Source organism: Salminus brasiliensis, chromosome 7, assembly GCF_030463535.1.
Source record: "Salminus brasiliensis chromosome 7, fSalBra1.hap2, whole genome shotgun sequence".
NCBI classification, from domain to species: domain Eukaryota; kingdom Metazoa; phylum Chordata; class Actinopteri; order Characiformes; family Bryconidae; genus Salminus; species Salminus brasiliensis.
The window spans coordinates 22,740,126-22,768,115 of record NC_132884.1 but is presented as its reverse complement, the minus strand read 5'-3'; the positions used below and the strand labels follow the sequence as shown (position 1 = coordinate 22,768,115).

The following is a 27,990-nucleotide window of genomic DNA, read 5'->3' as shown; positions in this document are numbered from 1 at the left end:
GCTCAAAGGGCTGCCAAGACGACCACAGTCCCCACGTTCTGACATCCAGTTTACACACATTTCTATCTATTCTTAAAGATAACGTGGTCTGATGTCTGGTTATTGGACGTCTTACTCTGTCATTAAGCAGACACTCTGTGGTGAACAGATGAATGGGGTGCAGAAGCAAGCTGCAGCAGGGATCGTTTACACTGTACAAGAAAGGCAGAATGCAAATGAGAAAAAGAGCAGAAACCATTACTGCTGGAATATTTGCTCTAACTGACAGCTTGTGTTTAGAAAACAGAAGTGAAAGTAATTCTAGTATGGAACAAATCCATTTCTAGACCAAAGTTTGGGTGGCAACATTAACTTGGTAAAAAAACAAAAAACAAACAAACAAAAAAAGCCCACAAAACCAACAGCGAAAATTGTATTCTGTTTGGGGGCGATATGACAAAAATGTTATATTACAATATTTGAGGATATGTTTTTAGTAATACTAAAAGGTGCTACTTTTTTATTATCATTATATTCAACTAAACATTAATTAATTTGATAATATTCTTAATATGCTTAATTCTCAATGTTCCTATACCCATATTCCTTCCCACCTTCTCACATACAGTAACACTCTTCAAAGGGGGAAAAGCAACCTCACAGTGTTTCAGCAATTATCATAAATATAAATACAAGGCAAGAAAAAAAAGAAAAAGAACTCTATATATATATACAATGCACATACTGGGACAAAATCTATCACAAAAACAATAATACTTTTTCATATTTCCTACCCATAATGTGTCTATTAACATAATGTCCTTGATGGTTTCTTTTTATTAGGTTTATTGGTAGAGAGTTTGTCCCTCTATGCAATCAAGTGTTGGGCCCTTGAGCAAGGCCCTTCACCCTCTCTGCTCCCCGGGCATGGCAGCAATGTCTACCCACCGCTTTGTGTGCTCGCTCTCAGTGTGTGTGTCATGACTAGTGTGTATGCATGTGTGTGTTCACTGCACCGATGGGTTAAAAGCGGAGGCCAATTTTCATCTGTGTCTTTGAGTAAGACTCAACGCTAGGTGTTTGGAACATTGCAGTAAAGATTTGATTGCATTCAGCCAATAGGCCATTAGTGAGGTCAGTGATGATGTTGGATGATTAGTTCTGGATCACAAACTTTACTCTAGCTCATCCCAAATGCACTGGATGGAGCAGCATCACTCCAGTGCTGGGGGCATTATAGTCTTCTACACTTGACATTGGGCATTGACGTGACCAGAGAGTCCCATTCATTAGGTAATACTCTTCTTTGGGGATATTCAGCAATGGGTGCACGTTAACATAGTTGAAACTCTGCAGCTCTGAATTTAACTTGGTATATGACCTTTAGGACACATTAGGAGGGCCAATAAATCTCAAAAAAGCTTTTTCTAGGGTATCATCAGGGTAGTTTTGAGGGTAAGGAACTGAAGTGTAGGCCCATATGCAGGTCCTCGCAGACTCAAGGGCTTTGAAACTTTCAAACCAGTGAAGTAGATCGCTCATTGCATTTTTACTGATGTTTAAATCTCCTCTGATATTGGACTGTCCTAAATGTGTGAGTCGGGATGGGGATCTTTTCGTAGCCACCAGGTGGCAGAAGTGATGGCGAAGGAGGAGGAGGAGGCGGAGACGTCACCTACACCCTCCAGAGGGGAGGACTGTGTATTCTGGCAGAGGAATGAAAACCCATCCTCTAAACGCGAGAGTATAACACACTCTACTGCCCTGTCCTAAAATCAACAGTCTTACACACTGGGACAAGCAGACAGAAGGTTCCTCTCATAAACCAATGGCATTCTCTCATTACAAGACATGCATTGTTCCTTGCACAGAGACAAAGAGAGAAAGAGAGAGAAGAGACTTAAATGGCTGCAAGGAATGTTTCACTGAAAGTCTACATACTGGTGCCAGACTGGTGCCACATTGTGGCCCAGTATGTACAACGACTGCCTTTTGGACTAAGACTGCCCCACTGTATGAGCAGAAAGGTAGGCGGCAACACATGTCATGTTGAGTGCGCTTGAACACATGCTGGACGTGGGAGCCACTGGACCGCCGGACACCGCCTTCACACTGCTCTGGCTCACACAGACGCTTTGGAACCTGCTTGGAGGACATGATGTGAGTTCCAGCTATTATTGCTACAGTTGGTTCGTGCATTTCATCCGCAACATTTCATGTGACAGTTCCAGGCCATTGTTCAGCAGATCAGACGCAGACTGAAATGCTGTAATTAAATGTTCTTTGTGTCTTTTGGTTAACTGGACCTTCATACAACATATCATGTGGTTCTGACTGCAGAATGGCTACTCACTGCATGTTTAAAATGATGACATTTAAGCTTATTATGCAAATACTTACCCTTATCATGTCATTTTCTCACATGCTGTAAGCTCTGAGCTCATGAATGTGAAACTCTCTGCCACAGTCTGCGTGTACTGTATAATCACCTGCAGAGAGAACAGGCTCATTGCATTTCACTATAGGGGAAACATTAGAGACACAGCAGATGACACCTTAGCTTCTAATAGATTCTGTGTCATTGGAGACTGCATGTCAATTCTGCAGGAAAACTCTATGCTATGGCCTAATGATGCAGCTGCTGATTTAAAAGCCAGACCAAGGACATGTATGATTTAACCAGTAGTGATGTGGAAGTTCATTAGGGCTGTGTATTGGCTAGAACCTGGTGATACGGTACGCATTGCGATACAGGGGTTGCGATTCGATATATTGCGATACTGTAAGCTAAGGAATATGTTGTGATTTGTTATTTGTTTCTTATTCGAATGTTAGGAAAACTGTATAAAAACACACCATTTTATGCAGAAAATCTGAGTAAAAGAAAAGTAGACCTTTTATGCAGTCAGAACAGTGGGATCTGCTGTCTAGTGGTCAGGTTTTAGCCCCTTCAAAAAGCCTGCGGACCACCGGCAGAAGTGTTGTCTTCTGTTACCAAAGAATAGCCCCACCAGTTTGTGCAGAAGTCCCCATAGTTACTGAGTATAATAAGCCTTGGAGTGGAAAGGAGTTGAACACGACACAAAATGAACCACTCAACATGACATGTGTTGCCGCCTACCTTTCTGCTCATACAGTGGGGCAGTCTTAGTCCAAAAGGCAGTCGTTGTACATACTGGGCCACAATGTGGCACCAGTCTGGCACCAGTATGTAGACTTTCAGTATGTAGACTTTGAGTGTCTGCAATGCATTTTACATGTAAACTCTTAATTCAAAATCAGTACTGTGTTTTTGAGTATCGATACAGTATCGCAAAACACAATATTGCGATACTTTGATACACTGATATTTTCTTACACCCCTAAACTTAGTTAATGCTATAGTGTTGACTGTAAATAAGAAGGATTATAGCTAAAAGAGTGGGCTCTGAGAATATGATGTGGACAGGCCTTTATTGGGGGCAATAATGTGTTTTCTAAACAAGTATGATACAATAAACATCAATAAACATATCAACTTTACACTGGGATTTTTAAAGTGTATATGCTTAACCATTTCTGAACATCTCCTCAAAGAATCTCAGTATTTACAGTTACCATTAATCACCTAGTTTATCGAATCAGTCCTTCATTAAAGTAGAGCAGGTGAGCTGCTGGTGGACCTGAACAAATACATACAGTGACTGAAGTTCACAGAGATGTCAGCTACCGAACCTGTGTTCTTCTAACTGTGCCCTCGAACCTACATACCAAGAACTTTACTTAAATCAACTCTGATTTTATGTTTTATGAAATGTTTGGTAATTGTATTAATACTGATGATCTGTAGTGCTTTACAGGCAACACAGACACTTACTGCTAAGATCAATCACAGTTTTAATCAGCTTTACGACTTTTGCACAGGACTGTAAAACGTATTATTACAACAGTTTCAGATACATTTGTAAACATGTGTTTTTAACCCATTTAATCTAAATTTATTTTGAAACACAAAGTCAAAGAGCATGATTAAACATGATAGAACATGATTGTTCTAAAGAGATTAAATGTTTTGTTATGATAATAATAATTATTAATAATGATAATAATAATAATAATAATAATATTGTTCATAATCAAGTTTAGATTTTCTGTTGGTTTATTATAAATCAGAAGCCCAATGTGTTGTGAGACAAGCTCAACGAACTAATGACCCAAAGGAAGTTCATGTGTTAATGTTCTCTCATATTTCAAAAACCCAAATAAAAAACATGGGAAATCACCCAAAACCTCGAAAATCGGACGGGGGGAATTCCAGAGGGGGAAATACCTAATGATAAGTGGGATTCAAGGTTCACTTGACACTCTGGGGCTGGAAATGATTCATGTAGTCATATAGAGAAGTAAACTCAGCTAAGGAAGACTCTCCCATTTGGCTCTTTACTTTCAAAAGTAATTGGACACTTTACACAATAAGCAATTTTATAGCCAGGTGTGTCCTGTTACCGCATAATTTCATGACAGAGCAAGGACATAAACGAGATGATTCCCAGTGTTGCATTGGCATTTGGGAGCTGTTCATGGGAGCTATCAATAAGCAGTCTAAAGAGGTGTTGATCCAGGTGAAGGAGGCCATCTTGAGGCTGAATATAATGCTTTTCATTTACTGAAGGCAAGCATGTCAAGGACGGAAACTCAGCATTTGGTGATAATCCATGGGTTCTAGACTTCAGTCCTTGACTGCAAAGAATTTCAACCATTGTGTCATTATATATATATATATATATATAAAACGTATAATGACACAATGGTTGTAATTTTGCCTCTGAACATCACCCTTGCAGTCAAGCCAAATGAGTTTCCATCCTTGAGATGCTTGCCATATATATATATATATATGTATGTGGAACAGGAAATCGTCCTAACACACACACACACACATATATATAGACATATTATGTTCATCATGGTGTCCTGATGTCTCTCTCGGATATCTGCCTGTTGAGAGGTCACATCTTACCTACCAAGTACAAATAGCCAAATTTATTCTGCCAATCTGAGCACTATTGATTTTTCTGCTTTGCAGCGCTGTCTCAACACTGCCCTGCATACAAAATCAATGTGTTACGCACACACACACAGACAGAAATACACACTCACTTATACAAATACTCACAACACACAACTTTGCTCTGGTGGTTTAATGTCACTGAAGTGTCTTCAGAGAAAAACGGGGGTTTAGTACAGGTGTTTTCACCTTAATGTACAATTTCCATAAATAACAGTGGGTTATAGTGCAGAGTGGCTGCTTTTCAGGAACGATGATCAAAGCCTGTCCCATAATAGCCTAATAGGAACTAAGGTAATTAAGGCCCAGAAGGGACATGACAACTTTTCCCATTAACCTACACAGAGATGCCTCTCGCATCAAGCATAGCCATGAAGATCAGTGAAGCACCTCTGATGAGTAGGAATGTCAATCTTGTTTCTGCTAATGAAAATCCAATTTGGGCCATCATTCCTGGTGTGGCTCCCCACGTGCTCAGCCGATTAGAGAATCCAGGGCGTAAGCCAGAATCGCAATCTGGGTGCTTATACTTATTTACAGTTACATACATGTGAACACATGCAGACAAGTCTTACTTGTTTAAAACAGGGAAGAAATTAGACAAAGCGAAACACAAGCCAGTAATGAAAGGATAGCACGGGGAGTAGATGGCCATTATAGGATCATTCTCACCACAGAAATGAATAAACCTGGCAGTGAAAGCAAGCAATTACAGCCTTCACAGAAAAAAGAAATGCACTGAATTTACTTGGTTGAAAAGTGTGCTTCATTTCCACATCCATTCCATATATAATATTACCTCAGCACTGATGTTGGCAAAGACAAGTGTATAGCCCTGTATTAATAGCCTGTATTCTATTAGAGTGGAGATTCTGTACACATTTGAATCAATGGCAGTAAATGAAATGCACATTTTTGTAGTGTACCTGACTTTGACCTGCTATTGATCCCCCGTTTGCCATGAATTCTCCCTCTTGAAATTAAATGTGTGCATTAAGAGCAAGGTCATATCTGACTCTATTCCAAGGGAAAACGTCACTGTGAGAAAATATAGGGGGATAAAAGAGGAGAGAATTTAATCGGGAGAACTAATGCAGCTCACCTTGCTGCAAGCTTCCTCAAATCTATTGAAACAGTGACAAAAGAGGGGATATCATGATCTTGGGCATTCAGAACTGGACACAAGTGCATGCTCATTAGGTGCTGTAAACAACCCAAGTACAATTTATGACACGGAGGACAATCAGTACTGGTAGAAATCTATGAGTATTTCTGCTGTCTTTTCATTTGCAGCCCAGAATCCTCTCTCAAAATCTAGGCTCAAAATAAGTAAGTTAAAAAGGTGTTACCATCTGATCCCAGTGTTTTCCTTCCCACAAAATGATCTCGAATGTATTCAGAAGAAAATGTCACCAAAACGTAATTATTCTTACAATAGTGCTCACTACTCAATAGTCAAGCATTTCCAACTGCATTGTGTCCACTAAGCATATACTGAGAAGCAACAGCCCTACGTTAACACCTGGCCCAACTCAAGAAGGACTTGATTATACACTGGGGAGTACATTCAGGTGTGTAAAAAACAGGGCAGGCAGCAAACCGTGCTGTTTAGCGCCCCCTCAAGCCTAAAACTGGGCACTGCCGCAGTATAAAGTAATGTCTGTGTTGGCCACCAGCAAATGCTCAACTTATACCAGTGTGAGAGAGCCCAAGCTTTTCTCCAGAAATAAAGTGTTGTTAAAGTGGAAGAATTGACACAGTCAGATTTATTTAATGCAATATAATTTATACTGGATCTTGAGGTCTTAAGGCATGAATAATTTACATTGATGTACATTTCCCTCTGAAACAGGTGAAGTGCATATCTGAAAAGGATGCTTGTTCGGGATTATAGTCTCTACACCTCCGACATGAAAAGCTCATCTAAAAAGGTCTAAAAAGCAAAAATAGGGGGGGAAAAAATTTAGGAACTCACAAAATAAAATTTCGGTTTATTGTCGCACAACAATTTCACACATACATCAAACAGGCCACAATAGATAGCAATTTAATAGACAAGTAAGAAAAGAACACTCTTTTCTTCAGCCTTGCCATCTCATACAAACCAACTACGTATGGTACAACTGATGTACATACACAAAGTACTGGAATGCTTTGAATTAAACTGCTTTTGATTTTTTTTTTTTACAATTTCAGTTGAGATAACATGACATGGTCAAACCACAAGTAAAATCTATTTCATAGAGAGGCTTCAACTTCAAAGCACCGTTTGGTAACCAGAGATCACTGTCAAAAATGGCTGACCTCCTAACAATATGTACAAAAATATAAAATGTAAATAAAAATACAAACAAATTCTCCTTTTAAAGTATTTTGTAAGAAGGTAGAGCTTTGAAGTCTTGGTTGTTTCTACAAAATTTGCAGTAAGGTGTGTGTACACAGATGCTGAACTCTACTTGATGATGACCACATTTTTGTCTTCCCCCAGTGGACGAGTTAAGGAGAGGAGGGTTGAAAGGATGTTCAGCAGGCTTCCCTCTTAATCATCCGTCTTCTGCTTCTTAGTTTCAACGTCGTCCTGAAAACGTGAGCAGAAACGATGAGAACATGCAGAGCAGCAACTCAGAGCTAGCGTGAAAATGCTCCTTACAGAGACACACTCACTTCGTCGTCATCATCTTCAGCTGCCCTTTTGCATGTGCCTCCCTCAGCCTCCTCATCTTCTTCATCATCATCACCTGCAACATTGGGAGTTTAGGTCAGACAGGTGTACAAACCTCCAGTGCTGCCAAACGCACATGGAGCGCCTGCAAAGTTATGACAGGTTAATAATAACAGCTTAATGACAATACGTTCATACCCTCTCCATCATCCTCTTCATCCTCTTCCTCGCCAACATCATCCTCTTCCTCTTCTACTTCATTTTCCGGATCTCCATTTTCCTCGTTATCCTGAGGAAACATAATGATTTGGTAATTCAGTATTTGTTGTGACACTTACAGCTGAGCGCAAATTACTCCAGGTTTAGTGTTGGGTCAAGTTCACATGATTGAATTTTTTTAATTTCCCATCTCATGGCCTGAGAGAAAAATCCAGGGAAAAACTTACTGCATTTCCATTGGCTGGAGCATCCTTTCCATTTTCTGCTTCCTCTTCGACCAGCTTCTTTTCTTTAAGGTCCTAGATAATGAAAAATACTCAGATTTAATGGATTATCTTTTTATGATGGGCGTGCTGAAACGTTTGAACTTTGATAAGCTTTCTTCTTGTTTCATACTGACACACACACAAAAAAGGCACGCCTAACTTCCACTCACAGCCCATTGGAGGTCGATGTTTTTCCTCCCCGCCTAGTTTAAAATGCCTTATTGAAGCGCTGTAATCTGATACGTCGGTGGCGTTAGCGCCAAAGAGCTTTGTAGTCCAGTAAATAATCTACATCATAGGCTTCAGCGAAGACACGCCCGGGGAAAAACTACAACTCCCAGACCGCACACCCACAGATTATTTTAACACGGCCAATAAGAAGGCGGGAACGAGCACACACACACACACACACACAGACACACACACCAGAACGAGGCTCACTAGATTAACCAGAGAGAGAGAGAGAGAGAGAGAGAGAGAGAGAGAGAGAGAACAATAGCGAACATGGCATATATGGATTTTTCTTTCTTACCAGATGGACTTTACGTGCACAAATAACTGTAACTTAATTACTACACATCTGCCCGAGCTCTTAAACTTCATTTCTTGATCCTGATTAAAAAAAAAAATTAACACCCTGACAGACAAACCTCTTTTCACCTTCAGAGCAGACCGATGTCATCGCCTAGAATATCTTCTGATGTGGCAAATCGCTCGTATTAATACATTTAGGTCGTAATCCTTAGTCTTTAAGCCGTTTAGCGCTACAGCACGCCAGCAGCTACGCCTCCTTACACCATCACCATTCAGCGCTTTGTAGGCTCGGCTCGAATGAATAATCTAGGCTAGGCTGCGCACACACCATACACACACCATATACACACACCACGATGTCTTGTGGAGGTGGTGTTGGTGAGGGGGGGGGGGGTGTGTGTAAATAAATAAATAATAAAGAGTCCGTCGTGGATAGGCTATAAAATGAGTCGATCAGCACGGCCGGTACCGACAGCTGAGACGGAAACCTAACGATCCCCATATCTGAGCCCGATCCGGAGCGGACTCGTACAAACAGCACAACAAAGGACAAATGGTCAAACAGCGGCAGTTTCCTTCTCACAACGAGCAAGAAATGCGACTCTTCAGACAAACTTTTTAAAAAGCAGGAGAAAAGAGTAGAGAGCGGAGAAACACAACTCACTACAGAGCCCACTGTAATGTCCGACCATCCAGGAGAAGACCGAGAAGACCCCCGGTCTGAGAGCTCCGACCGTACATGGATGTAAATAGGGGGGCACGGATACTCTACTGTTCGTATTTACAGCTCGGACACCTCCGTCTGATCAGACCTCGTGTTATTGCTCTTTTTAGCAGATTCCTACTGGTTCATGATCAACGCTCAAAAATCGTCCGGACAGGTAACGGTAGCGCACCCCCACCCCCCCCCCCCCCTCCTTCCCTCAACCGTCAGTCCAACTTAAATAAGACCACCGCGCTCGTCGTTGTCGAGATCAGGTGGTTTTCTTGCGCTCAACTTTTTTTATTTTTGCCCCAAGTTCAAGTTCAAGTTCAGTATGAAATGCGTCATGTTGAGAGGCGCCGGAATCCGCTCCCGCAGAACAGCCCGGTCGGGTAAATCCGAGACAGCTCGCGAGAAATGAGCAACACGACTCGCCCCCCACCTCTGAGGAAAGTCCCCGCGGACACACATACAGAGAGCTGCGGAGCAGAAGTGGCCCCGGGTACGACCAGAGAGAGGGAGTCTGAACTAGAGCCCTTCTGCTCCGTGGCCTCGCTCAGGAGAGGAGAGGAGAGGAGAGGAGAGGGGAGGAGAGGGGAGCGGACAGAGCCGCGGCACTGAGGACAAGTTGACACATTTCAGGACAAAGTAAAGCAAATCTCCGCGTCCCTCAAAGCCCGAGCGAGGCGCTGCTGCCGGCGGTAAAACCACCACACGGACGGCCATAGCTCGACCCCCTCCCTTCAAACCAGAAGTTGGCGGTGTTTTGATATTAGTGTCTGCGGCTCGGAGGTACTTTTTTTTCAAAAAGAAGGAACCGAAACGCCTCTATAACAAAGAGCCCGCGCGGACTGTTAAAACACTGAGGAGACAAAGCTAGCTAACCTTAGCTCTGCCCGTAAAACCTCTCTGAAAAAAAATCTCCAACTTCAGAGCGCAGGTTACATTTTCCCCTCATCCAGAAAAAGTCCTCACTCAAACCGTGTCCGTCCACGTCGACGACAGCAGAGATGCACATAATTAAACTAGGTCCCAAAATACATTACTGTCATTTTCTCACATAAAACCCCTCCATCCAAAACCAGAAATCCTAGTCCATCCTTTGTAAATTCCGCTCACCAGAAACCAGTATGTGATCAAGTCTCCTACCTTGGCGGAAATTTCCGAGCTGGTGTCGACTTTTGTGTCAGCCATTTCTGGTTAAAATGTGAAAATGGGATGCGGTCACACGGAAAGAAAATAAATGTAAAGAGAAAGAGGAGGGGGAAGAATCCAAAAACCCGCTTATAATAAAGATAAAGGGTGAGTTAGTGCCTGTGGCAAACTCCTCCGACAGCGAAGCCCATTATATAGAGGGGTGGGCGGAGCCTGCAGGCGGGCGCCGCGCACGGATTGGTCGAAGGGGGGAAAAATCTGTAGGCTGTGTCTAATTCGCCCGACTGGAACAATGGACAGTATTTCTATACCGAGGGAACCCGCTTGCAAAACCAGCCTTTCTGACTCATTTATGTGACTGGTCTTCTTCTGATGGATGACTTATCTGAGCCCCCACCTCAAAACGCGGTAGATTTAGGCTACACAGCCTTTTTTTTGGTAAAAGAGGAGTGAGCTGATGGTCTGGGCTCACAGTACGCGCTCCTCTTTCCCGTCCAGATGGGCAGTAGGCAAACACAGTTAAAGACACCACCACACTTGTAATTAGGTCCTTATTCTTATCCAGTATCGATTAACAGCTAGTAACTACTACCTTATTGAGGTGTATTATAGTGCTATTACATCTGAACTGTATGTGTTATTACATGTATGGCTGGCGCTAGAGGAGCACACCTTCATGTTCCTGAATTGTAACTGAGTATAAGTTCACTTTTCCTAAGATATCCTGCAGTACGAAACCGGTCATAACTACATGCCATCTCTTTTTGGAAGGGTCACTGTATCTTATAAAAGTTAATTATTTTAAGCAGTCTAATGAACAAGGTCATACAGGCAAAGATCAAAGGATAATATTGCGGTACTTAGTAGAGCTCCTTCATGGAGCTGAGTGACAGTTATCGGCCCCTCCTCTTTTACCAAAGTGTCTCTTTGCTGAAAAATATTATTGTCTGTGTGGAGGGAAACGAAGGCTGCGCTACTGCTTCGTGAATGCTTAGTGCTGTATGTGACGCTGATCCCACAACAGCCCTTGTCGCCTGACATGTGTCTGTAAGCTGAATAATGGGTAAGACGAAGCTGATCCCAGATCAGTGTGAAAAAAGGCAGCGTGAGCCCTGGCTCGTTGAAGTCCAGTAGCGAGCAATACTGAAAGTTCGAGCGAATACGACGGGTTATTTGTGCCATGAGCGATTGTACTGACGTGTTTTGTCAAAGTGTTACAATAATTAAGAGCAATTCAGAAGCCTAACCTATTTAAGTGTTTTTACCTTATTGATTTCGGGCTATCGATGCAGCAACAAACATGGCTGGCTACGAATCGTGATGGAAAATAAAGAAAAACATGTAAACGTACTGACCAACCAGATCTACCGTCCGTTTAAAGTTGTATGGACATCGACTTACGACGTTAGGTGTGTACCAGGAATCCGTGCAATATATAAAGGATAATAAAGATGCGGGGGAAATTAGTGCACCTCACCAAGATGGCCGTTTTAGAATACCGTATGGCGTCTTGAAGTCTCCCCATTGGACGACGGTAGGGAGCGAACGCATACTTGACGCTTTGCGAGCGCTGATTGGACTTTACAGACGCCAATCAAATAAAACAGCGCGCCACTGGTTCTTGAGAAAGCATGGAGATGAAATCCATGGATCTGGATCTGGTGAACTTTAGATCGTACCGGTGCAGCGAGAAAACCTTTGTTTCTTTAATCAGTTAATTCTTTTTTCGCGAAAAGAGCGTTTAAAAGAATCTAATAGGATCTACATTGTCTGTAGCCTTAATATCCAGGATCATATTAACCAGGAGGACCACGATCCCTTTAAACTGCAGGCTTATTATTCTGACAGGATTATATTGTAACAACTAGCCAATAAAATTCTTATGTAAATTATGTAGTTATGATAGTGAAAAGGTGAAGATGCACAGACATGTTAAGGGGTTACATTATGTACTGAAACCAGGTTGAAACATTATACGAAGTGTTCATTTGTATTTTTGTATGCATGGATGGTTAGTATGAACTAAACTGATGAATTTGTCTTGGATATTTTTTCTCACTGTAGGTGGATCAAGTTCGACATCATAGAGTGGGTCAGTGCGTATACTGTGAACTGGATTTCATTGCATAAGGGTAACACATTATTTCAAATTAAGCTTCTTGGAAACAGTTTTATTGCTGAATAATTACTTGTCATTGCTATCGGGACAAAACCTTGAATATGCAAAGTGGTAATTTTACTGTAGAAAGAAAAAAAAAGCTGTCACTTTGACTAGAAATGAATTTAACAACGAGTTTGGACTATTTCTATTGGTCCATTTTCACATAGTGTCTGATGGTGTTTCCAAAAGGTGCAAAAATATAGCAAGAAAATGACAAACGGGAAGATTCAAGCGGAAGGCCCCACTACCTGTCCTATTGCATGTAGTTATTCTGCCAACTGAATGAGAGCCAAAACTGCTATGAGAAGTGAAACAGCTTTGGGTTGTCTGTTAACCTGCTACATCCCACCTTGCAACTTTTACTTTCAAGTCCTAAGTTCATTTTATTGAGTTACTTTTATACTTTCCATTTTGAAGGGAACACTTTCACTTTCATGACTTGAGTTAACGGTCTTGTCCAGGCCTTAGGGAGGTGGACAGAGTAGCCTGTACTAAAATAAAAGTAATGTCACCTCAAAAATTATAGGAAAAAAATGTAAGGAAATAAAATCTAGTGTGGAAGTACAAGAACTGCAGTGGAACTTCTGCCGTCTAACAGCACAGGAACCACATTTAGGGCTGTATTCTTATCTGTTTTGGGAAACATTTGGTCTAAAGTAAAATGCTAACGCTCAGAAGTCAGATATATGACCACCTTGAATGCAAAACAGATGTTGTCACCCAGATAACATAATGAAATTAAACACAAAAAAAAAAATCGCTGAAATGCACCTTAATAAAAAGTGGATTGCTTTTGATTATCATTTGAAAATACTCAGGTCAGTACAAATCCTAAAGAGTTCAATTTGAAATTTAACCTGTACCAGCCACCAGTGTTCAAGACATAGTGTTCAAGGTAAAGAGATGTATATCTATTTCTGACTGCTCTTTTTGCCACCCTATGCTACAAGTTTAAGTAGGTTTTAAGTTTTTATCACTGCCCATTTTTGGTCACATAATGTAAATTAGCCTTTCACTCTTCTTTGTTTTTTCACAGTAATTGTCTTCATATTTTTACATTTGCCTGTTTCAGTTCTCCCCCTGGTGGAAAAACAGCTGCATTTTCAAAACAACAACACTGAAGAAGAAAGCAGGGCATGGAAGGCTAAGCTCACCAATTCCAGTTCTTGTAAAAGTCCTGATTTTACAATCAGCAAAAAAAACAGGCTTTCCTAAATCATCAGCAGATGGAAATTGTATTTTAAGTAAAGGTATCTATATGCAACAACATGTTTCTGGTCTAATAATAGTTCCTGTATTGGACATACAAATATAATAGGAATCAATGGATTTGAACCTCCTAAACCTTAAAGGTCTGTATGTGGACATACGGTAGTTCCTCAACATAACTTACATATTCGTTTCATAATAGTTACTCAGTATTTGTAGAAAGGGGCCATGTCTTAAAAGGCCCATGTCATGAAGCACAGCATTTCCCTTACTATATTGACATTTTATTTGATGTTATGTAAACTCACAGTGCTGCACATTTTAAAACACAGTCCTGAAGTTCATTCTGTAGTCCATGTATGAAAACTCAACCAAAAAACCCAGTGATTTGAGTTATATGTTTACATCTGTCAGTGTTTTCGGCCTCAGCAGTTTAGTACCGCCCCTTTGTGCTGAAGTTATAAGGAGTGTTTCAGCCTGGACTGCTTTTGGAATGAGGCAAAATACAAAACAGCCAGATGATGCCAGGACAGAGCACATTAACTTATCATAGTCTTAAAGATACAGTAACAAAAACTGCCTGTGTATTTTTAAGGGAAATAGTAAAGTTGGCAAATGGTTGTGTAAAAGTGAATCACAGATTTTTAGTGCATAAAACAAATGTCCTAACTGGCGATTAGGACAAGAGAAGAGTAACAACAAGAGAAAAAACTATAGAAGAAAAATGTGGTATTGGCCCTTTAAGAGTAGGCCTAAGAACTGTATGCCAAACCCAAAGTCCAAGATTTTAAACCCTATGAAAGTGTATTAGTTTCAGTGTAGTTACAAAGCAGAATACGTCTTAAGATAGAGAACTACCTGGGATTCAGAAGCTTTTCTTAAAAAGATCTGTAAAAGTATAGTATGTACACTGTAACTTTAGGTCATGATCATAAGGGGAAAAAGTGTGATTGGGATGGAAACAAGCTCAATGGCTGCCCCCTACTGAAATGAAAAAGAAGAAGCACACTCACTCCTCCTTTTTTTAAAAAACAGGAGCTTTGACTTTTAAAAACAAACCATGAGAGGGCAGTATCTCGGATCTCTGATTCATGCTATAAGGCCTATTTTCTTGTCAGCTACAATAATAGACTGGCTGGAAATCCCCCTGCTTTGCCGCTGTCTGGTACGGTTTGTCACGTGATCTTAACCAGACCCCAGGGGCCCACAGCTCTGTTGGCCCTCATCTCCCTGGCTGGTCCTGCCCCCAAACTCTGAGACAGACTCATTACTACTGAGCACCCCAAACGCCCTTAGGCAAGGAACGTGGAGACCCTGTGTATATTAAAATCCTGTCTGTTCAGAGAAAACACAGCAACTTCACGTTGACTTTGTGGGAGAGGAGCCAGTGTGTTTATGCTGTTCGTTATCATCCCATGAGATAATTACTTATCTGCCTCCAGTGAAATGTAGTAAGCACATGGGAGGAGGGAATCACTGAGGGATTCATTTAAAATGAGGATTTAGTGCACACTCGTAAAAAGAAAGATGCTAAAAAGAAGCGATGACATGGAAGAACCATTTTTGGTTCCCTGGGAGAAGTTACAACCTTACAGAACCAACTGTGAAAGATGAGCCATTTCAAAGGAACAAAAACTTTTACAGAGCATATAAGTTTTTCTTAGAATCATAATCCAAGCCAGGAACCATCCAGGAAACTTTATTTTATTAATAAACCTTTATTTTTCATAAACCTTGTATTCTGACTAACAGAATAACAGTCTACATAACTATCTCGTACTAAATGTTTAAAGTAAAGTTTCTGTAACTTTATGATCTTAAGGCACAATATTATAGTTATAAAATATATAGTATAATATATAATACTGCATAGTATTATATAGTTATATAATACATATCACAATATTTATTTGGCAAATCTGAACAGTAAAACCCCAATAATGATCATTTAGCATACTACACTACACAAAAAGCCAATAAACTAATTACACACTCTTTGTAATTACTATGTAGTTGGTCTGTGTTCTTTAAGTAACAGTAATATTGGTGATACACTCAGAAAAGCATATTATGGCATATATATTTTTTCTGATAAGGATAAAATATGGTATTATTCACCCCAACTTCCTTAATGGTCCTCGGATTGTACATAGGTCTGTACAATATATCTGAATTTGTATAGAACCTTGATGTGAAGGTTCTTTGAGTTCTACTAAGTGGATCTTCAACATAGCATCTGCTGAAAGGTGCTTTTGAAGTGTGGTTCTTTAATGGCATTACTTACAGTCTGCTCAGCCTTAGTTCAAATGTTGATTAACGTAAAACGATGTCAAGTACTCAGGTGTGGATGTTTCCTGCAGCTACAGAAGCTCCTCTTAAGTGATTTTAAGTCTTGAACCTACATGACATTTCTCATATCCAGATATACATCTGGTTCTGGTTTAGAAACAGAGAGGGGTGAAAGGAAAGAAAATTCCATTGTATAATGCTATATATAGATACAGTCATGTAGACGCTTTGGGGGCAGGCTTATTTTTAGCACTTCAGAACACACAATGCCAGCTCTACATGCCAGGACTATGAGTACCACTTTGCTTTTGGTCCCTACATTGAGTGTTCTTCTTAGTTTTCCTCAGTCTTAACCCTGGCCTTTAGCACAGGACAGTGGAGAGTGTTTGCTTTTTGCTTCCACTGTAGTAGCAGTGCTGCCAAGAGCCGGCCCGCTGCCTCTTCCCCTCGCTCATTTTTCATTTTTATTTAAATATAGCCTTCAGTCTTCCTGCAGCTGCTCCCACAGCTTTCCCATAGCCAGGATAACAGCAGAGAGGCTGGACTCTAAATTCGGGGGCAGGCTTTATCCCCAACACCCCCATCACCCCCCGCCCTCCTCCTACCCCTTTATTTCACTCACAGAAACGAACGTTGACAACGCACATCTCTCTGGGAATAGCCTAGCACATCATGCATGGCTATTATTACTGCATGAGTGCTGTGTGGATTCTCCTTTGTTTGCCCCCAGCTGATACTCCTGAGGTAAGCAAGCAGCAAGGATGGAGGGGTGATGTGGAGGGGAAAAGGTGGAGAGAGGGGGTTAGAAACAGACACAGAATGAAGTGACACTTCCCTCTTCAGGAGCCTCAAATATGTGGCGAGATCTCAGGCTAATGCTGCCGGAGTGTGGCGCTCAGTGGGAGGGAATCAATTGTGCTGAAACACATGGGGCTTGACCCTATGACCTTCTGCCCTGCGGCAGAATGTCTGTGTGTGTTTTAGATGCAGCCGAGACGACTATCAGCTCATAGGGAAGACTAACCATTATATAACTTAATATAATTTAAATATTAGCTTCATAGTAGCTACCAAATCATTCATACTTGTTACTGAATAATAGGTTATGTCCTAACTAGTTTCCCAACAAGCGATACATTCAGAGACTTTAGCTTCATCCTCTGTATCTCATTCAAATTCGCCCCCAGAGCAGTTGCACAACACACATGTCCACATTGGCCACAGTAAAATAGATCAGTTTGTGGTTCTTTGTGCTTGTTAAAATCAAGCCTATTAATAGCTAGCTGCTCCAGAGTGTCACATATTAAAATGCATGTATGATCAGCAACATGTGCACCTTTAACAGTTCAATAATGAGACGGGGTGCAGGAATACTCATATATATATTCACCATATGTATATTCACCCTTTATCTTTAGTACAGATTCCACATTTTTCTACACCTCCATGGCTAAGTCTTGGAAGTTGCTATTTCAGTTGCTTTTCTCAATAAGAGCTTCTCGATCAGCCCTACATCCTTTCAGACTCACAGTGTTGAGTTGTCTTTGCGCATGGAAGGATGGACAAAACACCTGTTTTTTTTGTGATCTGAGGCGAATGGAGCTTGATTTTCTCCTGTTTCTTAAAGATAAAAACTTGCTGTTTATCTGATGACAGCAGTGTATGGGCTGTGAATTTGGTAAGGACGTGGCGATACAAGGTTTCCCAGGCTTGGCAAGCTGCCACTGTTGGGCCCTTGAGCAAGGCCCTTTACCCTCTCTGCTCCCCGGGCGCTGATCTGGGTGTGTGTGTACTCACTGCCCCTAGTTCACACAGTGTGTGTGTGTTCACTACCACAGATGGGTTAAATGGGGATGACACATTTCGCTGTACAGTGTACAGTGTACAGTGACAAATACATGCACCTTTACCATTACCTTTTACAAGGTGTCGATACAAGGTGGTGATACAAGGTGGGCCGATACAACAAATATTCTGATACAGGGGTTACAGTTCAATATTTTGCAAATATAACATTTTAGGAACCAAATTTACACCACCCTACATTATCAGTTTCTCTGTTTTTTTGTATAGACATGTGTTTAGGGAAATTAACATTGTGTTGTATTTCAGAAACCATGGACAACATTTTCCCCTAAATTCCAAATAAAAATATTGCTATTTAAAGCATTAATTTGCAGAAATGACAACTGCCCAAATACAACTGCTCAAATGATGCAAAGAAATGATTATAATAATTATTATAATGCAAAGAAGTTATTATTCAAATTTAAAGAACACAGTATCATTAGCATTCAGAAATCACCATGGTGAAATAACCTTGACTGTCAATCACAGCTTTCATGTCTTGGCAGGCTCTCCACTAGTCTTTCACATTGCTGTTGGGCGACTTCATGCCATTCATAGTATGCAAATTCAGGTAAACTCAGCTTTGTTTCATGAAACACCTGGAATAAAATGGCTGCCATACATTTGTATTGTAAAATGCAAACTTGGTCTCTTGGTCTCTTCATTTTTTCCAGAGCTGTGTATATTGTAGTGGTGCATCAAGTGCTAAAACAATCAGATACAGCAAATTTATATAGAGATATCCTTGTACCCCTAAAAAAATGACAAATTTGTACTTAAATGCTGTTTTGACTAAAAAATAAAATAAATGTACATTACTGTATTGTGTATGTTTCCATTTGAACATAGTTATTTCTGGAAAAAAAAAATCGATCAACATGTTTTACTTTGTTTTTTGAAATAGGTTATAGAGTAGAAGTATAGAGTAGAAGTACAAGCAGGCAGAAATGCCTGGTTGTTTAAGGGTTAATACTGACTCATTTTGCTACAAGGTAAATAGCGGTTATCTGTGTTTACAAGTGTGCTGAATGCTCAGAGATCAAACTAGAATAGTTGATCTGTGCCTGATGTGTCAGCCACGCTTCCTTCCTGTGCACTGCTTTGCGTAGCAGAAAAACAGTAGGCCGAGGCAAGTCGTCAGCATGCAGACTTCATCTAACGAACTTCAAAACTGCACTGGAGAACAGTGACTCTAGCAAAGATCATGCAGATCTGGACGGTGCTGTGGCTCTTACATATATTTTACACGTATATTATATGTAGATCACAGAATGCGCACTGCTCAGATGGTCTGTGTAATAAACCACACGCCTCAAACAGGACATTTGACCATGTCTTATTTTTCTTCCTCCTCTCTGAGTAATAATTGGAATCTGACTGAGCAAAGAAATATTCAGATCTTTACATTTGAGTGTTCTGAGCTCCTCCTAAACAAGTTAAGAGCCAGCTGGGTTTTCTCCTGTGATTGCCTAGGTGGTGCTGCTGAGCCCTGACAGCCTTAGGAGCAGTACAAAGCTGTAGCCCTCACAGTTTCAAGCTCACATTCAAGGATAACAGGTAAGAGGACTGTTCTTAACAACTTATCATCAAGCGCTCCAGGACTGTGTCATTATCAACACACAAATTCCTGCTTGTTGTAATGGGGTAAGTCCATCCATTCTCCATCCCAGTTATCTGACAGTTACCCTATGGTATTTAATGGTATCACCTGCTGATATAGTATTTAAGTGCATTAAGAGCAATGTCAGGGATCATTTCGGGGGCATTGTATTCAAGGCTAATCACTGTGCGTATTCTTTAGATTTTAATAGACTGTCCGTTTGTAGTGGTGTATCAAGTGCTAAAACAATTAGATACAGCAAATTATATCACATAGGATATATTCCATAAGTCCATATTTACATACTTTTATAGCACATTATTACAATAGTATACACTTTTATAGTATAGTATTATAGCACAGTGTACATTTTATTGACAGTATCATTGAAAATGTGTATTATACTGTAAGAGGAAAAGACTGTCTGAAATAAGGGAATGTGGGGTAATATATAAAGACAGTTCCACCCTAATAAAACATTTAATGGAACTGTTAATCAGAACTGTATAACTCCATGTGATTAGGCTAAGTTTAGGCATGTTGTTGTTATGTGCGTGTATGTGTGTATATGTGTGTGTGTGAGCATTGGCATGGCAGTGAGCTAGAACTTCAGCATCTTTAAAATCAGCGTATCCATCAATCCATCTCTCTCTTTGTGTGTCTCTCCCCTCTCTCCCTCTCTCCTAACACTCACACATTCACAGTATGACACATGCACAGAGGTTTTCGCCCCTGCTTGCTCTCAGCATGCTGTCTTCACAAGTCTGTCTAATTGCTTCGGCTCTTTGCTTGCTACAGAATAGGCATGTTCTCTGCTTTCAGTACACACACAGAAAGAGAGAGACCGAGACAGAGAGAGAGAGAGAGAGAGAGAGAGAGAGAGAGAGAGAGAAATTTAGTGTATCTAAATTATCCATGGAGCCTTGAAATTGCTTTGCTCCAGCTCCACACAGTGGAAGGGATTGGGAATGTCATGACACAACAGGCAGTTAGCAAACTAAATATCATAAAATACAGTATTTGTTTTGGGCATCCAAAGCACGTCATTCTGCCCCGTCATTTTATCTAGTATGAAAGAATGAAAAGGAATTTGTTCGTCTCTATTTTTAATGGAGAAAACAGAATAAAATGACAATTAATCCTATACAAGACTATTACACTCTTGGAGCTGCTAGATTGTATATTTAAATAAAAAGCACGATAAACCAAAAAAATACAAATAAAATAAAAATAAAAAGTGTTAGCCTTGTAATGTTCCCAACACATTTCATCAGATCGGTATAGTGAATGACCATAGTGAATCAAAGGTACATACAGCACTCCAAGCAAGACCCCTGGAATGGGTGATATGTGGATCATATTGTTGACATCAAGCAAAAACCTTGTATCTCCATTTTTGTTTCTCTGAACCAATAGAAAAGCTCCAAAGCTCAATTCCTTTAAAAAAAATAATAAGATATTTTCCTTGCAGTAAAGGCCACATAATTAAAAACTCCTGGTGTGCTGTCCTGATACACTCACAGTAGAATATCAATACTGTGTACTACTCTCATTGTGTGTGTGTGTGTGTGTGTGTTTGTGTGTGTGTCTGTATATATATATATATATATATATATATATATCAGTGATAAATGGTGGGTACTATATACATCTATATATATATTCTATAAAGTAAACTATAAAGTATTAGACTGCGCAATTGTTCAAATTTCATAGATCAAGTGAACTAGAGGCTGCTGCCGTTGTGTCGACCCACAGAAATCCTTCTTCTACTTTAGATTGTCTATTTATAGAAGACAAACATAGATTCAGAATACAAGCAATCGACAGGAAGAACAGGGTGTTTTCGCTGGTGGCAATCTGTAAAGGAAATTGCACTGTAATTACAGCTAGTGGGGACAACATTCCACGTTGCCTTTTATGTCCCATAAGCACTAGGCTTGTTACACTTTCCGCATGGATGCTTGTAGTGATCCGCACATGTCAAACTCCACATTATCAACTCCGTTCTCTGGAGGAACAGAGACAGTCAAGACACTCAAGAGCTGGTAAATATGAACAGCATAATGAATAAATGGGTGGCAGGTAGGGTGTATTCCATACAGGTCTAGGGGTGTGGGGTTGTGGGTCTGATCCTATGTCCAATGTCTTCTAGGAGTTTATTTTAGGAGGTGTTCTCTCCATGTCTGTGTGGGTTTCCTCCCACCTCCCAAACAGCTCTTGGTAGGTGATTCGGCTATGCTAAATTGCCCCTAGGTGTGAGTGCATGAACGAATGGGTGTGTGTGGTACCCAGTGATGGACTGGTGCCCTGTCCAGGGAGTATTCCTGCTTTGCCCCCAGTAATTCCAAATAGGCTCCTGGCCATTGCAGCCCTGACCAGGAAGCAGCGGATATGAAGATGGATGAATAATGAATCAAGCTGTTTGGTAGTCAGGAGGTGTTTAATGTTTAATTGTTGTTACATATGTAATGCTGATGACATAAGTGGTTCTTATGTTAACAGCATTGTTAAGCTGCACTTATGGTCAAGGGTGAGATCACCAAAAGCAATCAGCTAACCTTTTCTGTGCCATTATGAGGCTATTTCTGTTGTAATGCATTTGTGAACCTCAACCCGGATTATGGAAAATAAAATCTGAACATACTGCTCAGTCACTTGAAAAAGGTAATGTCGGTAATGCAGTCAGTGTCCTTTCGGTGCCTGGGCCATGTTATGAGAGGCTGATTCATACACTGCTAAAATTAGTATCTTAGTATGTAAAAAGTATTTTAACTGCAGTCACTACAACAAATGCCTAACAATTTTTTTTATATAAATATTACAGAACATATCCATTATAAACACAATGTGAGACTATTTAACATTGGAATAATGTATTTTTGCCCAGAAAAGAGAGTTTTGTATTATATATATTTACCAGAAAATGTTTTATAGCACATTTAGGGTACAAGAGTAAGGAATGCAAGTCTGGAATAGCTGCGATTTCATGGTGTTTAAGAGTTGAATGAGGAAAGGTTTGGTAATGGTTAAATGATCACATTAACCTCTTAACTCCAAGGCTTATTACACACTAAGTTATTATTCAGTAACTACAGGGACTTCTGTACAAACTGGTGGGGCTATTCTCTGGTAATAGAAGTGTGGAATAACACTTTCGCCTATAGGCAGATGATAGGCTTTTTTTACACAAAGTCACTGCTTATTGTACTGATATTATTGTATTGTATTCATATTAAATATCTGTTTCACAACTACAAGGCTAACAACACAGCCCTGGCGGAATGGGGGTTCGGGGAACACAACACAAGTTGCCACTGTTCCCTGCTGTTTACCGCAGTCTTACGAAGTGAAACTAACTGGGCTGTGACCTCTTGACTCCGACCGCCAGCGCAGTGTGTGTGCTTAGACAGAGGATTGCACTTAACCTCATGCTGACTGCTGAGCCGTGTAGAAAAAAAGAGAACACCCATTTCTCCTTGCTACCCAACTGCAGTGAGATTACAGAGCATGGATGACTGTTTCCCTGACCCTATGCCCTTTGTGTGAAACCATTAGGAAATATGTCAGAAACAATCCCTGCAGGTCATTTTCGGCTTATCAAGCTTGTCTCGAACCCATATCTGTCAAAGAAAGGGTGGCTGAGGTTCCACATATCAAACCAAGACACATGTTCACTGTATAAGGGCCCAGTAATGGACACAGTTTAATAATACAAATCAATTATTGACCTTCTGACCCTCACTAACTTGTAACAGTATATAATTGGTTTACGTAAGGCACTACCAATGAATCTTACATCATGCTATCCCATTTCCTGCTCTAAAGGTGGCGTAATGAAGCACAGGGGAGAGATGGCACTGGGGCTGAGTCGTTATTCAGGAGGGAAATGATGCTGACTGCTGCCACGGTAACCATCACCAACGGTTGCATCACAACAGAATTGTAAGGAGTACAAGTCATTTGATTGCGGTCGGCAAAAGATGACGAGCCTGTGTTTTGGTATCAGGGGTCAGTGGGGAGGCTAAGCTAGTTTAAGGCTGATTTAGTGAGACAATCCATTTTGTTTCACCAGTGAGAGCTGACGGAAAATCAATATGTAGCATATGGCAGCGTCAAGCTTTCCACAGCCCATCTGCAGCTGAGGCAACAACAAAGCATGTCCTCTTTTAGGGGTGGGCAAAATTACAATATGTTATGTGATCATTTTTCTGGGGAGGCGAGATCACGACCTGGCACGTTTAGTTTTTTTGCTACATATATTTTTTTCATTATTTGTACAAGATTAATGTTTTTTTTAAACAAGAAACCCACACATCACTGCTACAAATAAAAATGTAAACTTAGTTTCAGGCGCTAACCATTTGCGAACAATTTAGTCGAAACCAGCCAGCCAAATGTTACAACAAGCCCCATAATTGTAGCAAACCAGGTTGTAACTGAAAAGTCATGCAAAACATGCTGAATTCAATACTAACACTAATTCTGTGGTGTTTAAATCAGATGAGATTTCCAACATAAATACATAAAAACATATGAATTCAATAAAAGGAAAAGAGGTTGTATCAAACATGGCAACAATTATCAACACTATAAAATATCAGTATATTTAGTAAACATGGCATCTAATAATTTTTTTAAATCTCTATCTAAATATGAACAAATGTTTTTAATGTATACGGAGGGTTATGAAGTCATGGTCTCTATGGGCAGATTTAACTGTTAGACTGAGTTAACTAACCCCGTCGTGTGGAAGCCGTACTTTAGTCTGACTAGCTCTCACTGTGAGTTATTTACATGCTTTGAAACGCTGCTATTACATCCACCAACAGTGGATTCACAGTTCACAGTGAATCTGGATGAATATCGGCCTGACTGCTGACTTTCCTAAAAAAAAAATGACATTAAGTTACACTGGTACATTTTACCCCAGGGTGTTTGTCAGTACTTCTGTAAGACATATTAATTTAGAAAGAACAGGATTTAGTCCAATTACAGATGGTCTGTAAACAGAAATTGTGTGTTATAACTGCTCAAAAGTTAGCTCATTGGATGTTTATTAGGCCGTTATCTTATTACTTATATATTATATTTTTACAAGTTGTTTGATTTTTCTGCCTGTTCCTATTTAAATTGATTATTTCTGCTTATATTTAATAAAAAATGTAACAAAAAACTGTTTTGTCATCTTTTCCAACTGATATACATCATGTATTATGAATATACCTTGGTGTCCAAAACGTACAGCATGTAAGAGTTTTATTCCTGCCATATCACTCACCCTTATCCTAAAAGCTGTTCTTTGTATACTCACACACTTCACCCCCTCCAGTCCATTCTACTCCAAATCTAAAACCCTCCACTGACTCCACTGTAATATTCAGAGTTCCCTGCCTCTGAATCTCCTCGCACTTGGGGTTCCCACCTGACTCTGCTGGAGCGCAGTGGATTGCAGATTGGATTACTGCTTATCCGCATCAGAAGCTGCAGCTTCCCGGCAAAGCCTTTGGGGCCTCGGGGCACTTTTTCAAGCGAATTCACCAGCAGCTCCCCTCAGAGGGTAATGGAACAGCAGAGGCATATCTAGTCCACATAATCCCCTCTCCCTTAGTCTCCCTGCCAATAGCTCTCTGACATCTCAACTAGCCCATGCTCCGAACAGATAGCACAGGGGATAAGAGTGCAGCAGAGCAGCTTGCAGACACACTGTAACGTGTGGCTGGCAGGGCTGGAAAAGGCAGGTGAGGCTGGAAAGTCAGGGTTCATTACTCTGACTCACTACAAAGCCACAGGGTAACAGTGGTTGAAGTTAAGTCATGGCACAGTGACTGAATGTGATAAGAGCAAGTATTACATCTGTCTACAGCAGGGGATTATTATTATCATAGAGGGCCTTTGTGCACATTCACTGAACAAAATACAAGAGGGGAACTCCCATGAATCTTAAGGTTACAAGTGATAACGAAAAATGGACAGTGGACCATATTTAATTGAATTATTTATAGCTTACACTAACAAACACATTTCCCTTGTCCTTGTCAGCATTTGCATACTTCTGGATGATACAGTTTGTGGTAACGATGTGCTAAATGTTGTGCGGTGTAATGTAAGGTGAGTGGAACTGACACCAGCAAGTACAGAAAATGTGCCGTGTACACAGCGAAGTCCCCTGTGTTGACTTAACACCTACAATGTTTATGTAAGTCCAGCTGGATACCAGTGAACACAGTAAGAGTGAATCCAGCACTGTAGAAGTTAATTCATCACTTTAGGTGTTCATTTCACACTGGGGCCTTTGGTTTGTATGCCACACTCCCTAGCTACTTTATTAGAAACCCTTGTAGCCCATGTGTTACCCATCCTCTAGCTGTTCATCTATGGTCAGTTTCTGACCTCAGGGCAAATTTGTAGCTGGTGGACCATTCAACCTAGCAGTGACACCGATATGGACGAACACCCCAGTATTACTGCTGATAATATCAGGTCGACAGGTTGGCCAGAAACTGACCAACAATGAATGGGAGCATAACAGAATATAGTCTACAGAGATAACAGATATTGCTAGATTTCTACTGATAGAAGGATGGATGGTGAATTCATACATATTAGGTAGTATCTACATGTAGTGTCTGTGTGCATAGTTACTTTGGGCACCCTTTATTTGGATAGTCCTCTAATTATGATCTACAGGTACTCAAATTATTAACTCATTTGACCACGAGGCCCAACATAACCTACATGTCAGGTTTATAGGAGTTACTAAATGTATTACAGTAGTTACTTATTAATAGGTAGAAAAGTATTAATGGGTAAACTGACCTGATTCTCAGTAATGTTAGGATTAAGACTATGTTTAGGGTTAGGGAGAGGTCAAGGTGATGTTAAGTGATTCAACTGCATGTCATTTAATGACAAGTAGAACATCTGCAGAGCATCTACAATGGACCATCTAAAAGTGTTCCTAAGTAAGGTTATGAAAATGAGTAGCTGTGTGGGCTGAAAAGCCCTTCACTCCAGCTGGAGGTCAGTGCTTCCAGTACAGCATCACACAAAGATGATGTAAGCCACGGCACAGAGCTACAGGCCTGTTTCACTGGGCGTGCTTCTCATTGGGCACAGATAAAGGTGCTTTGTTTGCCCCACTTCCTCTCCTCCGCTACATGACTGGAACATTGTTCCTTTCCCATAGTGTTGGCCCATTTGAAGGGAAACTGAGTTGCCCTTTGTGGATCTGACCTAAGAGCCACGTGAGAGAGAAATAAATATATTTTTTACTGTATCAAGACAAAAGCAAACTCATTGTTTAGCTTCATTATGAGGCCTTTATACAGGGTGACATTTCGTCACTGGTTATGAACAATTAATTATGCATGGCATACATTTGAAAAGAGTTTTAAAGGCATAGTTCACCAAAAATGAAATTCTTTAGTTGGGCTTCTTCTCAAGTTGAGCTGCAAGGCTAATTTAACTGAATGTTATTTTGTTCCCATGTTCACTTTTCTGCTCCCAGTATGAAACTAAAGCAAATGCTAAACTAAACTACAGACTATGGATATTAAACTTGCCTTGGCAATCACCTTTACTTTGGCCAGAGACTGGACAATTATGTAGCTAAACCGGTAACATCTTTAATGTAAAACCCTAAGTGGAACCCTAAGTTACACTGTACAATGACATTCTTACTTTGCAGTTCCTCCATTTATGACATTTATGAAAAATGTATAGGCAGGTCAACTTATCTTAAGACATGTTAATGTGCAACAGTTGAAATTGCCTTGTAGGGAGTTTAAGTCTCAGCCCCCCTCTCAATTTGTTTTATGCCATTGCATTGCATTTATAGCATGATGTCCCTAGACTACAAGACCTTTGACAATGGAGCACTGAGCCCTTGCTGGGATTTGAACTCATGATCCCCTCACTCTTGATTAGCAGGCAGTTAGACCGTTGTGCCACTCAAGAACTGTAAAATGACACTCCCTTCAAACACAGCTTCAACTCAAATTTTCTTTCCATTTTACTTACTTTACAGCTCCACAGCTTTAGAGTGGCACAACTGTCTAACTGCCTATTTCTAAAGAGACAGGAGATCAAAAGTTCCATTCCACACTGTAGCCCTCCATGGTCAGGAGTCTGAGAAATGAAATGACGTGCTACGTTATGTGATAGGTCCCAAGCTGCAGATTTGGAGTAAAAAAAATTGAGGTGGAGGAACATAGACTAAAACAATTTCAGCTGCAGCTCATTTACTAATGTTATTGAGTTGACTCAACTCAGTACGTATTGTTCACCAAATTGATGCAGAACTGTGATTTAGAAGA

The 27,990-nt window shown here is 40.5% G+C and overlaps 2 protein-coding genes and 1 long non-coding RNA gene across 3 annotated transcripts in view; 2 read left to right on the top strand and 1 right to left on the bottom strand.

Annotated features, from left to right (window-relative positions):
- Positions 1–27,990, top strand: part of tmem131 (transmembrane protein 131) — a 389,736-nt gene that overhangs the window by 68,847 nt on the left and 292,899 nt on the right. The gene's annotated exons all lie outside the window — the stretch shown is intronic.
- On the bottom strand, positions 6,989–10,742 carry ptmaa (prothymosin alpha a). Its single transcript, XM_072684159.1, has 5 exons — positions 10,560–10,742; positions 8,135–8,206; positions 7,887–7,977; positions 7,691–7,764; positions 6,989–7,604 (listed from the first exon to the last, which is right to left on the bottom strand). Exons 1-5 carry the CDS (start codon positions 10,602–10,604, stop codon positions 7,566–7,568), a joined length of 321 nt encoding a protein of 106 aa, XP_072540260.1. The 5' UTR covers positions 10,605–10,742; the 3' UTR covers positions 6,989–7,565.
- Positions 11,514–18,890, top strand: LOC140560091 (uncharacterized). Its single transcript, XR_011979951.1, has 3 exons — positions 11,514–11,628; positions 12,630–12,697; positions 13,799–18,890. It is a non-coding gene; the product is annotated as an uncharacterized lncRNA (long non-coding RNA).

What these genes read in the sequence shown, in the direction of transcription:
- ptmaa (XM_072684159.1), bottom strand. Translation starts at nt 10,604, where the DNA reads ATGGCTGACACAAAAGTCGACACCAGCTCGGAAATTTCCGCCAAG. An exon ending in CTCCAGCCAATGGAAATGCA is followed by an intron (nt 7,978 to 8,134) that starts GTAAGTTTTTCC and finishes ATGTTTCCTCAG; the next exon opens with GATAACGAGGAAAATGGAGA. An exon ending in CTGAAGATGATGACGACGAA is followed by an intron (nt 7,605 to 7,690) that starts GTGAGTGTGTCT and finishes TCACGTTTTCAG; the next exon opens with GACGACGTTGAAACTAAGAA.